General features: G+C 44.4%; 1 protein-coding gene across 1 annotated transcript in view; it reads right to left on the bottom strand.

Moving 5' to 3' along the window:
• Positions 1 to 1,021: 1,021 nt before the first annotated feature.
• Positions 1,022 to 17,062, bottom strand: part of spega (striated muscle enriched protein kinase a) — an 82,057-nt gene continuing 66,016 nt past the window's right edge. The window contains exons 34-43 of the mRNA XM_080758573.1: positions 13,793 to 16,760; positions 12,896 to 13,063; positions 10,365 to 10,487; positions 8,685 to 8,849; positions 7,549 to 8,299; positions 6,295 to 6,534; positions 5,044 to 5,267; positions 4,181 to 4,256; positions 3,744 to 3,893; positions 1,022 to 3,101 (exon numbers count right to left, since the gene is read on the bottom strand). Coding sequence (XP_080614699.1) covers positions 2,870 to 3,101; positions 3,744 to 3,893; positions 4,181 to 4,256; positions 5,044 to 5,267; positions 6,295 to 6,534; positions 7,549 to 8,299; positions 8,685 to 8,849; positions 10,365 to 10,487; positions 12,896 to 13,063; positions 13,793 to 16,760 — 5,097 coding nt within the window. The 3' untranslated portion in view covers positions 1,022 to 2,869. The remainder of the gene's footprint in view (positions 3,102 to 3,743; positions 3,894 to 4,180; positions 4,257 to 5,043; positions 5,268 to 6,294; positions 6,535 to 7,548; positions 8,300 to 8,684; positions 8,850 to 10,364; positions 10,488 to 12,895; positions 13,064 to 13,792; positions 16,761 to 17,062) is intronic.

Here is a 17,062-nt window from a genome sequence, read left to right as displayed (position 1 = left end):
CGGTTGCCCTAGGAACCAACTAGCCAATCAAAGTGCGACCGTTTATATGGCCCTTCGGGATATGGGATATATACACTACCATTTTCAAGATCCAAACATGGGAGTGTGTGTGTGTGTGTGTGTGTGTGTGTGTGTGTGTGTGTGTGTGTGTGTGCACTCTGTGTGTGTGTGTGTGCACTCTCTGTGTGTGTGTGTGTGTGTGTGTGTGTGTGTGTGTGTGTGTGTGTGTGTGTTTGGGAGGGGGGGGGGGGGTCAACAAGGCCTCCCATCACTTAAAGGCAGCCCAAACCATTACAATCCTTTAAAGTAGCCAAAAAATAAGTTATAAAAGATGTGCTGAGGCTTTATCTACACATCATACGGAAGCCTTAATTTTATTTTTTATTTCAGTGTATTATATTTTTTCATACAGTAGTAATATGACGTGTGTGTGTGTGTGTGTGTGTGTGTGTGTGTGTGTGTGTGTGTGTGTGTGCGTGTGCGTGCGTGCGTGCAATGCTTTTGCATGCTTTACAGTGAAAGATTGGACAAAGATGCAAGACAAGATTAATTGGAAAATTGTCATGACTGTGTGTGTGTGTGTGTGTGTGTGTGTGAGAAAAAGAGAGAGAGAGGGGGGGGGGGGACAGTGTGATATGAGTCTTGCTTATTAGCCAAGCTAGTGCATTCTAATTTTCTTACAGTACATTAATCATTCAGATAAACTCCGTGTGGGGGTCCCCGGAACATCCAGACCCTCAGGAACGTGCCCAGTGGGCCGGCCGGCCGGGCCGGTTCCGGCGAGCCGCCCCACGTTCCGAAACGTTTGAGAAATGACAGAGTTACCGTGTAGGGGTCCCCAGGGGGTCCCTTTTCTGTACTGTACTGTACTGTACTGTACTTTACTGTAATACCTGAAATCATATACAGTTAATATGTATGTGTGTGTTAGGCTGCACAACAGTGACACTGAAAACCAACCAAATGCTATTTTTGTGCTCAGACACAGCCAGCCAGCCACCACTTAAAAAGAAGCAATGGATTTCCAATTGTATCAAGTTTATTACATTCTATCATAAAAACATTTTAAACTTATTTTTTCCCCACATATAAACACCGCAAATTGTTACATTTACAAATCTTCAACCGTTCAAATTCATACAAAATTCAACAGAGCAATTCACAAGACATTCTATTCTTACAAGAACTGTGCATGTACTACGTATGTATATGCAAGTATGTTAATGCATGTGCACGTGTATCTGTGTATGTACTTATTTAAGAATCTATGTCAGTATGATGTCCAAATAGGTCAATATAATCAAACCTTTGCTTTATTTAAACCAATTAACAGATCTATTGTGAACTGTACTCTAGCAGTAATAACACATTTACACGATACATCATTGTGGACATTTAATCCATTTGATCAATCAATCAAAAATCAATCAATCAATGAGGCACTGATCGGGTGATCATGCTTGGAGCAACTTGACCAACCAATGGATAGCACTGAAAAACCACAGTAGTTTAACAGTGTGTATGACTTCTCCTAGTAAACTGCTATCTACATTATTATTGACTGTCTCCCATACGACCCTATTAACAGTTAACTCGAGTTATTAACCACAGAACGATTATTTTCAACCACAAACTGTAACTGCTAGGTTATTCTATGAAGTTTCATCTGTATTGTGTGAATCCTATGAACACCGACACACGAACACAGTCCCCACGTTTACCTTGTTCTGATGATAACATATTTGGAAAGTGAACCAAAAATGCTGGCACACACACTCACTCATGCAAATAAATTAACATGGAAAAAAAAAAGTAAACAATTTCGGGGAAAAAAACAGAATATTTTTGTTTTGGTGGTTTTAAAATGTGTGATTAAATGCAAAATAAATTAGCAGCTTTAATCGTGATACCTTCACAAGAGTAGTTTAATACCAAATTTGGTGATATGAACAAGACTGTGCACAAAAAAATTAAATAATTGATAGACATCTTTTCAGGCCGATCGTGCAAAGTGGAGAGCAATGTTCATTTAAACCAAGTATCAGTATGCAATTTCAGAATTCACAATGCGACAGAATTCTTTGAATTAAAAGACACAAACAACCGTGCAGCCAATCAAAGAAAGACAAAATCTGTAATCCTGGTGACATTCTCGCTTTTATACCCACTTCAAATGAGAGTCTATACTTTGTTCCCCTCTGGGTATGGTTTTTATTTAACCGTGGAATTTTACTAGAGCTGAAATGATCCTGCCACAATCTCCTATATGAGAGGGTCCTTTAGGTAATGAATCCTTAAGATTATACCGTTTATAACTCCATGACTAAACCACATGCCCATCTGCACTGGTGCCATTTCCTCTAGGAGTTTGTATGCATTTTGCTATGCAGCAGTGGGATTTCAGAACAGTTTCCGGACAGGAGATGCAACAACATTTTTCCCCGTGGGCACGTCTGCGTTTAGCGCAATGGTTCTGGCCTGCTGCTGCGTAGTTCTAACCGTCACCAACACTTCATTTCAGTTCGTTGGAGCCATGTGTCTCCAGCGTAGGCGGAAGTCAAGTGGAAGTGCGGAAGGCACGCTGCGTCGCTGCCACTCAAGTGACTACTGGCCAATCACAGCGCATCTTTTCCGGGACTTATCAATTCAATCCAAAGGAGCTTTATTGGCACGAGAAAACAAACGTTATCATTGCCTCTGATTGGCCTACCGAACGTCTCCTTCCGTGACGCACCATTATGTTCCTTGGACGCACACGGAAGCTCGGCAAGCTGCCGCTATGCTTCCGGCAAAAGCTTGCCTCCACGTTGCCTACTCTCGAGATACACACGCCCCAGAACCGAAGGAGGGCGTCTCTACCTTTGTATGTCTATGAGTGAAGCGGCGAGGTGCCAGAGGTCTGGGAGGTTTGGGGCGAGCTCTGGTAGGTCCGCAGCAGGACCTTGTGTTTGGTGGCGCAGTCGCTGCGCCGGCCATGCTGCTCCACCAGGAACTCTTTGAGGCGGCCGGTGGTGAAGGTGAGAGTCTGCCGTCTCAGCTTCATCAGGTAGGAGTCCTGGAGCCACGCGTGGGTGAAACAGTCCTTGGTGGTCGGACGAGCCCTGGAGTGGAACACGCACACAGGACAAAATGTGGAGTTGAACATAAGCAGTGGTGGAAAAAGTACTCAAATTTTTACGGCACTCTTTTACTTAAAGGGACATTTCATCTCTGGAAGAAACTGCAGTCACGCAATTGTAATAGTATTTCTATAACAGTAGAACACTTTGAAATCTTCACCCTATGGCCAGAAAAATTATGAAGTCTGTGTATTTGACTAATTTTTAATTTACAGCAGCAACACTACAACGTTTCGTCCTTACAGTCTTACAGTAACTAATTCATTCCTCCCACTGCTGTTGTACAGTACTGGCTCGTCTGCCAGTGAGGGGTCCTAAAACACAGCAAATTGTGTCTCGAAAAGATGCAAGTGAGATGCACCACTGTGGGTTCAAACTGCCAGACTCCATAGTGGTGGGGAGGTACTTTACCCAGGCAGGCGCCACCCAAGAACCCTAAGAGATTATACCTTAACCCATTTTGACCTGAGATCAGATTAAAAAAATGTCTTCTAAATCCTGACAGTTTCTATATTTCTATGTCAGTCGTTCTTCGATTAAAAAGAAATAGCAGACCTACAAACTCGGTGGCACGCTATGAGCTTGTAGATCTGCTATTTTGGGTTAAATTAAATTATCACTTACCAAGGGTAGCTACTCAACATCTTCTTGAGAAAGGCAGAGGCACTTTGGGACACATTCTGGTACAGTTTGATCGGCTCAAACTTCGCCATATGGATTTTGGCTTCCGTCTGCAGAGGGTCCTTTTCTTGAAAAGGCAGTCTGCCACTAAGCCTAGTCATCCAAAACAAAAACACAGCCCATCAGAGTTTGAACATGAGTTTGGACAAGAGTCCAAAATCTGTCCTCCCAAATAAAATCTGCATTTTTAAACACATGATGCATTCTCTGATATTTGTAAAGATTGAGCTTTTATTTAACAGCAAACACAATTTTGACGACCTTATCTTGAACCACTTATTTTCAAAATAGTAACATTATAACAATATAAATGAGGTAATAAATACTAATCCCCAGCCCCTTCTTTGCGAGGTATCTGGGATGACTTCTACAGCACTCACATGATAAAGGCGACAACTCCCAAGGTCCATAAATCTGCAGGGGGTCCCACCAGGTCACCCTTCAACATCTCAGGAGCTGGAGCATACAAGTAGGAGCCGAAATTACAGAAATGCCGCAACCAATAAAGCATGTGTTCTATTAGATTCCACTCCATTCCATTCGATTCCATTGTGTCCTAATCATTAATGAAACTATTCTATTCTTTGCGACCAAACCAATTGCACAGGTAGAGAATATTATTATTATTTCAAAGTTTATGGTAGGAAACTGTGGCTACGAAGCAACCGACCCGGTTCTTAGGCCATCAGTCAGAGCCCCAAAATGAATTACGAATTGAGTGTGCAAAACCATATCCATATACGTAAATTAATAGAGGATAACACAGAGTAGCTTTTTCATATTCTTCACACATTGTTATTTTCACCTCTAGTACATGATAGGTGAATAGGTAAAAATGTAATTAATAGTTCACCATGAAACGAAGACAATGATTTATTGTAAGTGTATAATACGTTTTCTGAAATTATGCAAAAAATAGAAAACATAGAAGGGGTATCATATATTAATTGACTTATATTGACCCCATAAACAATTTAATATAGGTATGGATTTTCCACTCAATTCGTAATTAACGTTCCAATTTTGGAGCTCTGTCTCAGGGACTAAGAACTGGGCTGTTTCAACACTGGTGGAAAACGGGCCTTCAATTCAAAATTCAATTACATTTTGTGTCAAAACAAGTGGTCTCAAGACACTTCACATATAGAGCAGAAAACCGACATAGATCCCACCCAGAAGCAAGCAATATTGCGACAGTGGTAACGAAAAACTGGCCTGTGAAAAGTGGAAATCAAACACTCACCCATATACTCCAGGGTACCCGACGAGGACTCGTACGGTTTGAGGCTGAGCGGGTTGAAGGTCTGAGCGCTCCCAAAGTCCACGATCTTGATGACGTTGAGGTTGGTCACCATGATGTTGTCTGGCCTGAGGTCCAGGTGGAGGACACGTCGATTGTGGAGATACTCCAGGCCCTGGAGGATCTGAACCAGGTAGCCCACCACGTCATCCTCGGAGTAACGGAACCTGACATGGGGGGGGGGAAATCATCCGCGACAAGACGTGAGACCAGATTCTACAAAATGTCTCTATATAAAATGTTTCTATATCAGTGGTTCTCAAACTATTTCTTGTCAAGGCAATTATTTGAATTAAAAATGTTGGCTGTGAAAAAATATATTATGCAACGATTTGCACACATTTTCCAGATTTTCAAAAATAGCAGATCTACAAGCTCGTAGCGCAGCACTCTGTGCCATGCTATGAGCTTGTAGATCTGCTATTTTTCAACAGCTAAAGTTTAAAATATTGGTTAAAAGCTAAGGTGACAGAGATTATTCATATAGAGGGTTTAAGTGGTTCAAATAAGTTATGCTTATACTGTAATGGTAGAAGTTCAATGACCTAATATTTGCTGATAAAAGATATTCTTAGTGTGCAGGGGCTGGATGTAAAGACATGGGACCTCAGCCCAAAAACTGGCTACCATCCTCATACAATTTCCATTAACCCACATTAAAACACTGATGTTGACTAATGAAGATGAGTTATGCTGAGTTAAGCTATGCTGAGCTAAAAAACTGTCCACTTCGTGAATATACAGTCCCCGGCCTTGGAAGTGTTTCTGTGTGTCTCAGTAATTGTGTGCGTGTGCGTGTATGTGTGTGTGTGTGTGTGTGTGTGTGTGTGTGGAACCGTAGCAGGTGGCGTATTTATCATTCAATATATTCCCATAGTTCAGCAGCGATAGGATTTAAAGACAGGAGCTGCTTACCGTGCTATCTGCTATCTCTCCATACCAACATTGCAGTGTTAGCTAACAACGTATTTTGCACTTTCTGGTGTGAAATAATTCGTGATCGTGAATGATGACTCCTGTCAGTGCTAATCTCACACCAATCTTCAACCTAAATCACATTGATCTGATGAGATCAATAATGCACTATATCAAATTACTAATCATAGTGCTTTATTGATCTCCGAAGAACAATGGGATTTAGGTTGAAAATTGGCAACGTTTTCCTTGAAATGACTGAGTTCCATCCTACTGTACCTGTCTACGAGGCTGTAGAGGAGCTCTTTGCCCGTGCAGTATTCGGCGACGAGCACCAGGTAGCGAGGCGTGACGTAGGCCTCGTGCAGAGCCATCACCTTGTCGTTGTGGAGACACTTGAGGATCTCGTACTCCTTCAGGATAACCGCCTTGCTCTCCTGGTCGTACGGGACGATCTTGGCCATGTAGACTTTGCCAGTCGCGTTCTCCCGGCAGTCACGGATGACGCCGAACCGACCCCTGTGAAGATAGAACAATATGGCTTTGTTAAACTTCAACTGAATAGAGCGCCGAAGTCCTGACGTCACTCGTTCATCCCCTGGTTTGCGGAAGTAAGTTCTCTATGGAGAATAACATTGGGTCATCTTAAAAATGATTCTCATAAGAATTGTGGTCCACAAATAAACAAAACTGTCTCTGTGATATTGTCTGGGAGGTGTCTCTGTATTGTGTACGACAGTCAGTCAGTCATATTTGATACAGTCTGTTACAGCGAAAATGTAACTAATTCGGCAGCAGTTTTCTCTCAGTCAGTTGATTCTTCATATCCATATGTGAGTGAAACCGCAGGGATGATTTGTTTATTCTTCAAACACAGTTCTTATATGAGGCGATCTAAGATCCCCCTATGGAGATTATATAAAAAATAAAAATAAATACACAAACCCGTGGAATGGCGCCCTCTAGCGATTTTGACGTCAGACTTTGTTGCTCTATTGTTTGGTTTTTTTGGCCACTGTGCAAAAGTGAGTGTACATCCATGCCACCAGCACAGAGGTGTAAATGTAATTGATGGAGGTGCCATTAATCAATTTAAGGGGCAGGTGCTTCCTCTCTCCAAAGCTGCTGACTGAATGTACATTTTATAGCCTTCTGATTATTATAAAACATTTAAATGTCTATACTATTTTTAAGGTAATAATAACTGGGTAATAAGTAGACAACATAGACACTCTTCGTCTGCACGAGTGAAATAATGAATGTAAACATCCATATCTCTGCTGTCGGGAGGAAACCACTTAACTCCAAAATGTTCATTTTTCAGGAAATGAAAAACATACATTGGGTGTTCAATAGCACTGAATTATGCTAAAAAGAAATCAAAAACCTCAAAAATTGAGTTATGAGGTTTCCTCCCGACAGCAACGATTATAGAAAACTCCCACAGAGTTAGAAGATCAGAAGGAAAATGCATCTAGTTGCTAAAACTGTTTGCTCATAGTGAGTTGCCATACTGCAGGGCAGGCCTCTCACCTGGCTCTCTCATCCAGGAAGGTGTAGGGCTTCTGGGGCACCCCCTGTCGGAGAGCGCTGGAGGAGGGTGTGGCGCGCCCCCCCGAGGTGGGGGTCCCTCTGGCCCCCGGGGTCCCCCTGGCGGTGGGGGGGCTCATCCCCTCGGCGAGGGGACTGAGGCTGGACATCTGGAGGACGTGGGGGGAGAAGGAGGTGGGAGCCACGCGAGCGGTGGTGGTGACCACTGGGAGCGGGGCGTACGAAGGCACCGGGGCGGGTTTGGTGGGCGAGGACGGCGGCGTGGCGAGGATCGGGGGAGGCTGCGGCGACAGAGGGGGCGGGGGGCTCTGGGTCATGGGCGACACCACGTTGATGTTGGGTCTCTGGGGCTTCGGGAGGACGAAGGGCGGAGCCGGCTTGGCCGCCGTGGGAGGAGGAGAGGGGAGTTTTGAGGGAACGTCCTGAGCCGCGGACAGCGTCGCCGGAGAGGATTTCATCATCGCGGGGATGATAGAGGATGCTGAGGATGGGGGGGTGGTGGGTGCAGTCTGTGCCGTTTGGGACGAAGGGGTAGTCGTCGGTAGAGTGGGGGAGGGAGCTGGGGGTTCTTTGGGCGAGGAGGCAGAGGACCAGGAGACGACAGTGATGGATTTAGGGGACGCTCGGCTCTGAGCCGGTTTGACTTTGAGGGGAGGAATGGTCATGGAGGAGGTGACCAGTGGCGGGGTTGGGACCGTCTGCACGACGGCCACTGGAGGCGAGACCCCTCCCACTGCAAAATAACACAAAAGATATAAATAGGTTAAAGAACATTCACTAAATACATTCACTAAAAACTAAAACGCCGGGACAGCGCTCCACACGTCCCAAACTGTTCTCCCTTCTGGCTCCAAAACTATGGAATGCACTTCCCATGCAATTAACCGCAGACTCACTACCAATCTTCCGTCGTAGTCTGAAAACCCACCTCTTCAGACTCAATTTTAGCCTATAGCACTTGCCGTAGCAAGGCTTTGTGTAAATAAAATAAAAGCGACATTATCATGTTCAAAAACTGGCAATTTTGAATCAGTGTGATTTTGTGCTATTATAGTTTTAATAAAACGTAAATGTTCTAATAGTACAGCATGCTAACTCTTTGTGGCGATATATGATACCTGATGGGTTTAAGCTGACTTTAGGAGACAGGTTGCTGTAAGGTCCCTGTCCAGCTTTGTTGACACAGGCCACTCGGAACCTAAAGGTGCCCCCTGGTGGCAGGTCTGTGACGTTGTAGTAGCAGTCTACCACTCCAGTGGCCACGATCAGCCAGGTCACATCTCCTGTAGAGGAAACAAAATAATAATAATTGAAAACTTTAGTTACTATAGTTACTTTGGAGATTTTCATTTTGATTAGAAAACACACATTAAAAAAACACTTCAGCCCTCGGCCCTACGGCCATTTGAAAATAGCAGATCTACTTATAGATTGGCTATTTTCAAACGATTTTGTACACATTTTGAACTTGTAAAACGGGACATTTTGCAATATAAGTACTTTTACTTTTAGCACTTTAAACTAAAGTACATTTTGATGCCGATACATTTGTACTTTTACTCAAGTACATTTTTTAATACGGGACTTCTACTTGTAACACAGTACATCTATATTGCAATATTGATACTTTTACTTTACATGTAAAACATTTGAGTACTTTTTCCACTGAGTGCAGCCAATTGGCTGTTCTCACACTAAACCCTAGAGGGCAGTGTTGTGAAACAGATGGAACCAGCTACAACTGGCATGTGGTGACTGGTGAGAGGGAAAATTCGAGACACAAGAAGTGATTCGGCCTTATATTATGAAATCAGTGTTTGAGAATATGAGACATTGTGCGTAATATCATAGTATTCTGACATTGTTGCATTGAACCATCTCTGTGTGAATGGTGAATTTGGATTTGAAAACAATTACTTTTGAGGGACTGCAGTAGGCAGTCCCTCAGAGCTTTATTAGTGTTGCTACTTTTGATGAACTTGCATTCATTCATTTCAGCAAATAGTATATACAGTATATTTATATATATATTTAGCAAATAGTCTCAGAAACCATTCATAAATGATTATACTTTGTCACGTGACATTGTCGCACAAAAGAAGGGAAAAATAGCCGCGATGAAATCAGAGCAGGCTGAATAGCAGTGATTTGATTTTGATCCCACAAGCACAGATCTGGTGACAATTACAAATGTCATGCCCTGCTATGCAACGTATCTTCCATGTGTAATCTGATAGATACTGACCTGATCCTCTAATCCAGTGGTTTTCAACCTATTTCATATAAAGGCCCATTATGTATTCAGCATTTGAGCCACGGACCGCCATTTGATGACATTTAGCCTTGCAGACCCAAAACTAAAGAATATCTTTGTTTGGATATTATATTGTCCACAATTCCATGCTGTAGGCCTATTGATGTGGTACCATAGGAGAGATAAGGCAAACGTTATTTTACATGCTCTAATTGTGTAGATGTCTTGTGCAGCTATTTAACAATAATTTAACTCTTGAGAGTGTAAAATGAAACCGGTTTCATTTTACACTCAATTACATTTGGAATTCCCGACTTTTACTTGTAACGGCGCATTTCTATATTACAGTATTGATACTTTTGCTTAACCCATTTTGGACGGGAACCCCTTTTGGTGTTTTAAACATTATGTTATAATTTAGCTATTTTTGGGAAATCGTAAAAATGTGTCGCAAATCTTTGAATATATATTCTTTCAAAGTGAATGTTTTTAACTCAGGTCAATTTGAGTACTTTTTCCCCCACGACTGGTTTCCACAACTCACCCTCTGCCCTCCTCTCCAGGTTGTAGGAGCACGGAGCCTTGGTGTCGGCAGGTTTCCAGAGCACCAGGGCCGTGTTGTTGTATGTCTGGGGAATCTCAGGGGTTCCTGGACGTTTGGGGACACCTTGGAGAGAAAGAAATATGTGGGTGCAGGCATGAGCACAAATCAGACATCAAAGGGGGCTTGAGCCCCTGCCCTTTTAGCTTTTAAGACTGCCCTCTCCAGACCATGAATGCCAGCATTTACTATAGTGAAAGAAATGCAAATGCCCCTTTTTCCATGCCAGCATTCAGGAGAAACTCTCCTGAACTTGAACGCAACATTTTGCGTTAATTTGTCCTCTGTATAGAAATCCATGTCGTACGCTGCATCCTCAGTAGCTAAAGAGTGCTCTCAATGCACCGCACTTGTAGATCAGCTATTTTCGATAACTTTGGCCAAAAGTGCCCTTTTGTGGAATTTCAGCCCGTGCCCCTCTGACATTCTCGGCACGTCCCTGTGTCAGATCAGCGCGATAGCGATTCGCCATGCAACTCCTTGCAACCAAACGGTTTGCGAGAGGTTTCATGTTGTTGCATGCAACGAATAACGATCATCCCCAATGGCATTTGTAAGGAGTTGCACCGGTGTGACTGACATGTCCTTAAAACCGTTTGGTTGCAAGGAGTTGCGACTAGTTGCATTGGTGTGGTTCGGGCAGAAGGTGCAAGAGCTGGCTAAGGAGGGAGAGTGCATGGCCCCCTGGATTAAGTGTCCTTGCACAATGCACAACCCTTAACCTGATAAGCAGGTTCTCAGCCTCGCCATCCGCACACAGAGACGGAACACACTATTTTTTTCCGCCATCAGACTTATGAATAGACATTGAACACTATACAAGGCCTGGACTATATGGCCATATGTCTGGGGCTAATGAAATGGCTTTCTGCACTTTTGCACCTGAGATCTTGCACTTTTCAGTAGTTTTAGTTTTAGAGGTGATAGTTTTTAAGCAACTTAGTTTTAACATAGGTTACTTGACACTAGACTGCAGCTGTTGTATGGGTTTTTAACGCACAATGAATTTCACGTGCCTTTTACTTTGTAACTGGTATTGCTGACAATAAAGTTGAACCTTGAACCTTGGTGCCTTGCATGGTTTCCTCTGCTGTAGGTATGTGAATGGGTGAATGTAATGCACATTGTAAAGCGCTTTGGATAAAAATAAAAATATTGACATTCAAGTTGAATATCACTTCCGTCTACCGCAGAGAAACAGGACAAGAGATAAAACGACAGACGATGATAATATAATATGATAATCCAGATTTATCTTCAAGCTTGATACCACCTCATATGTGCCTTCCCTTAGTAATCGTGCACCAGATTCACATCAACTTGATTTCATGCAGCGTGAAAGAACGATTACATACTTCAGACAGTCAAGATTCAAGAGGTCGAATAGCTCAGAGCTAAATAATACATAATTCATCCTCCTTAAAAATCTGTCAATAACAAGATGTTAAATTTCACACGAGCGACTGCTGATTAATATGAGAACCAACAAGAAGCCTTAACTGCTAAAAAATGTAATACACAATTCATCATCACCCAAAAAATTCTATCAATGACAGGATGTTCATTTTAACAGGTGCGCGTGATACAAAACACAGGGCATAGCGATGCTTTTGCTGTTCTGCCAAATCAAACCTGACACTAACATCCTCGGCACCAGATTCTTGCTGTGTAGTGTGGTTAACAAGGGAGTCAGGCCTTGAGGGGTAATGATCTGCTGGATTTGCTGTCAGAATATCAAGCAGCAGCAAACAGCGTCAGTGATCCAGATAAATAACACCCCATGGCTTGTGTCCCTGGACCGATTCAACCCCAAGTCAAGGAAAATAATGGTAAAATAAAAATAAAGAAATAAACATATTGCACCTGTTGTAGCAAAGGCGCAGTTTGCTGCTGGAGCCTTGCTCCTCTGAACAAGGCTGGTATAATTTAAAGTAGTTTTTTGTTGTTGTTTGTACAGAGCAATCCACCGCAGATGACTCAAGTCACAACAACGTAATTGCAGCGAGTGCCATTCGATCACATGAATTAAGTGATTAATGTGGGAGCAGTCATTAGACACAGACATTAATATTCATTCAGGCATTAATATAGTCATATTGTTCATACTCTAATTTAAATTAAATTATGTGAAATCCCCAATGATACATCACATTATGAAGACAAATATTTCAATGAAAAGCCAATGAGTATTTGCTCATTTGGTACAGACTAATCTCTCAAGACAGATTTCTACTGTCTGGCGCCACGTACTGTAGTCTCATTAATTTTGTGTTCATGAACAGGAATGAGCTTTGTCTCAATTTAATACAAATACGAGACTGTGCTCACTTTGCGAAACAAATGACAGCACAAATGATATTTGAAATATAAAAACATAATTCTTATCATCGTCCAGATGTGTTTTTCTTAAGCAATATCATGGAATATAACAATGATAATCTTTGTTTACACCCGTGCAGTCACAAGCTACTTACAAGCTAACGACAATGTGCAGGAGCTGTTGATGGTGCCTATTGGGTTGGCGGCCACACATTCGTACAGCCCAGCATCCTGGCGAGTTGTTTTCATGATCATAAGAAGCTGCCTGCCGTCTGGATGGGAGATCAGGTTCATTCTGCCATCCACTTCCAGTGGTTTCTTATCTGGAAAACACACGATCAGGCCACAAGACATGTTGAAGCATATTAAAAAGTCACACCCGTGTGAAGTGAGTGGTGCAACTCTGTGTGGGGGTTCCAGCCCCACCGGACTGCACCCAGGGTGCCGGCCCGATTCCGGCGAGCCACCCCACGTCCGAAACGTACTGTCACTGTACTGTACTGTCACTGTACTGTACTGGCACACGCAAAATCATCATATATACAGTTAATTTGTTGCATGTGTGTTTGTGTGTGTGTGTTAGGTTGCGCACAGGTGGTGAAAACAGCCATGCTGTTTTCGTGCTCATACCCACCCACCCAGCCAGCTACCCAGCTACCCACACACATAGCTCCGTGGTTGCACAACTCAATAACTGAGAGATCTAGGGCCCTACCTTGCCCTTACCCATTATTCCTAAACTTATTTGCCATTTTCTACTATATTGAAAAACATTTTAAAATAGTTATGAACTAGCCGATCTACATCACACGTTACACGCTACATCATGTTGTGAGCTTGTAGATCGGCTATTTTAACTATTTTAAAAGGTTGCTCAAAATAGTAAAAAATTGTAAATATGTTTAGGGATAAGGGGTAAGGGTTGGTGCAAGATATTGCCCTTAGTGTATTTGTTTTCTCCCTGCAGTGGTCCCATTGTATCTGAGCAAAAACAACAGCCAAGCAAAACAAATTGGGGATGTTATGGTATTGAAAATAAAATGGTATCATACCTTTCTGCCATGAGATTTGTGGATGCGGACTGCCAGCTGGAAGACAGCTGAGCGTGACAGGATCTCCTTCCAATAAGACATGATCTCTCAGCTTGATGTGGAACACGGGAGGGAAATCCGACGCAGAGCGGGAAAACTGTTCTGAGGCGGCGTCTTCTTTGGGCACAGATGAAGGCAGATCCGTCTTGGAGGGTGTTTTGTCTCTCTTGCCCCTGGTCAATCCCCACCTGTCCCAGCGCGATCGTCTGTCACCCTCTGCGATCTGGGAGACTTTTTCGGAATGACTGCTTGAAGTGGACTCGATCGACTCCTTTGAGGCACCGGTGTCCGTCTGCTTAGCCAGCTGATTCTCAGGAATGCCCATCCCTTTGAGTCCACGCCCCTCTGATTGGGAATGACGATGACGGCTGAACAGAGGAGTTCTTTTCCCCTCCGATTTTGCGTCTGTTTCAGTCAGTCTCTCCTCAGACTGACTCCGGAATTTTGTGGATATTCCTGCCACCTTGTTCTCGAACTTATGCCTCATCGCCAGGACTGGAGAATCGCTCACCTTCTTCTGATCCTTTTGTCCGGGATCTTTCTGAATACTCTCTTGAGAACTCTTCTTAGCATCTTTCTGAATACTCTCTTGAGAACTCTTCTTAGCATCTTTCTGAATACTCTCTTGAGAACTCTTCTTAGCATCTTTCTGAATACTCTCTTGAGAACTCTTCTTAGCATCTTTCTGAATACTCTCTTGAGAACTCTTCTTAGCATCTTTCCTCTCTTCTGACTGGGTCCTTATTTTGGCAGAGATGCCAGCTACTTTGGACTCAAACTTACGCCGCATGGCAAAAACAGACGATTCTTCCATCTTTCGTTGTTCTTTCTCATCCAAGTGCCCCTGTGACACTGCACTGTCCAGCTCTTTGGTATCCAGGGACTTACTTCGACCAATGGCCCAAGTAACTCTTCGCTTGCCGGGAGAAGCTTCGCTTCCCTTCTGAGGCTTGTCCTTCTCTTCCTTTGGTTTCTCAGCTTTTTTGTCAACTGAAGACGACCTCATGCTCCGCAAAGAGAATCGTCCAATCCGCCCCAACCCCGACTCCTTTTCCTCCTCCCTCAGATCTTGCACAGATTTGGATTTCTCTTGAAGTCCTCTGGTTACCATCTCAAGAGGTGATCCCAATGGCCCTGGTCTGTAAATCTCCTCACCGCCCTCACCAGCCTTCCGGCTTAGCACGGGTGATTTATCTTCCGATTTGTTTCTCGTCAGTTTCCGCAAGCCACGGGTCAAAGATGACTCCCGTTTCTTAAACTTGGCTTCAAAGACCTCCTCCGAGTCAATGTCTTTGATGTCTGTCCTGAGTAGAGGTTGGTGGGGGGTGGTAGGACGCTCGGAGGCAGAGGATGTGGACGCAGCACTCCCAGGGCGGTCAGTGGATGCCACTCTGGCATAAACAGCAGGATGTTCAGGTAATGAAGTGGCACTGCCGGATTTGGTTTTCTCAAGTGTGGCTGTAGTGGTAGCGGGTGTCGTTGGGGAGTGGTTTTGGTCAGACTTTACAGGTGGCACCACAATGCTTTGAATAACACTTGCGTATGCAGATGTCGGTTTGCTTGGTGCGGGTGCATCTCTGGGTAAATGCTGGTCTCTTTCTACTTCTTCTTGATTAGAATTTATTTCCTGCTTTTCCTCCGCTTGTTTTTCATCATCGTGTTCCTCTATGACAATTATTGGAGCTTGTGAATACAAAGTAACTGGTTCTGGTTTATTTGCCTTTTCCGAGCTCTCCTTTGTTGATAATGGCACCTCTCTCTCGTCTTTCTCTGCATCATTCGCCTCACTACTGTCCATCTCTTCCAGTTCATGGTCTTTCTGCTTTAGCTGCTGGTCCACTGTGCCTGGTGACGGTGCCGAGGGTAGAATGAAGCACATGCTGTGTGTGGGCGAGGGCGAGGCAGGCATTGATTCAACCATGGTTAGCGCTGCCATTGAAGTGTCTTCTTGGAGCTTGGTTCCTTCCATGCTGCCCTGGCTTGCTGATGGGATCTCCAATGGGGCTCCGAACCTTCTGTGTAGGGGCATGGGCTCGGAATCCCCTTGACTGAAGGAGGCACTTTTTCGGAAAACCTTAGTCTTTGGCGTATCATCCCCAGGAGTTTCAGAAGACGCAGCTCTGGTGAGTGACGGTGGCCCCACTCTGGATCTCCTCAAGTTCCGATCGAGGGACCCCGTGCTCCTCTCATCGTCCATGCCCAGAGTTTCAAACAAGGGGCCTCGCAAACCACTCATCTTCTTGTCGACGCTTCCTCCCCGGAGTAGCCGCTGTCTCATTAGCTCCAGTTTCAGAGCGTAGTCCTCCTGGCTCAACTTGACCCCACCGGGGCTTGGACTGCGATTCGGCAGCTCCATGGAAACTGCCTTTTTCAGGCAGTTTTTGCTCGTCTCCGAATCCTTGTCGGCGTCGGCTCCCTCTTCAGCATCGATATGTAGAAGCAGGGCCGAATCAGCAGAGCTGCCCCTCCTCATGGTAGCCCTCCTGGATTTGATCAGTGAGTCCTCGTCCGATTCCACACTGGATCCTTTTTTAAGGGGAACTCGTTTGGTCTTCACGGCTTTCTCCTCGTCGTCGACACTCATCTCTTCCTCCGCCGTCGTCTGATCGGTCCCTCCCCTTCCTGCCGCCTCCTCTCTGTCCCCCTTTTCACTCGTTCCTTCGACGTCCCCTTTCGGCCGCCCAAATTCATCTTCATCCCCGGGGATCTCGTTGAGGGACACCCTGGAGCCCGAGAAGACCATGGACAACGGCATGGGGATAAAAGGCAGCTCGTCTACATCTTCATCCGAGTCCGAGGATGAGGAGGGTGGTGGAGAGCCTTCCTTCAGATGCCGCGCCACGGCGATGGAGATGTGGTTGGTCGAGTCGTTGAGGAGCTCCTGAATGGTCCTCAGCACCATCTTGGATTTGTAGCTGACGAGGGAGCGCTGTCGTCAGAAAAGACTGGTTAGGACATGGTAAGAGGGAGGTTTCTGCGTATGAATGTGCACTCTCTGTTGCATATTGAGTTGTGGGGGGGGGGGAGTTACTGGATACACTATAGCAGGGGTCTTCAATGTTTTTCAGGCCAAATGTTCCTATCACACAATGAATGTGTCTGCCCCCCCTGTAGTAATTCTGAGGACCCCCTAGGGGTCCCACACCTCCTGTTGAAGACCCATGCGCTATAGTGTATGAGACACATTTTCTTTTCATGGCCCCATGAATTTACAACATTAAAATGTGTCTA

This window comes from Protomyctophum bolini (genome assembly GCF_963924005.1).
Source record: "Protomyctophum bolini genome assembly, chromosome: 24".
Taxonomy (NCBI): Eukaryota; Metazoa; Chordata; class Actinopteri; order Myctophiformes; family Myctophidae; genus Protomyctophum; species Protomyctophum bolini.
Note: the sequence above shows the minus strand (reverse complement) of the source record. Positions and strands in the feature narration are given on the sequence as shown.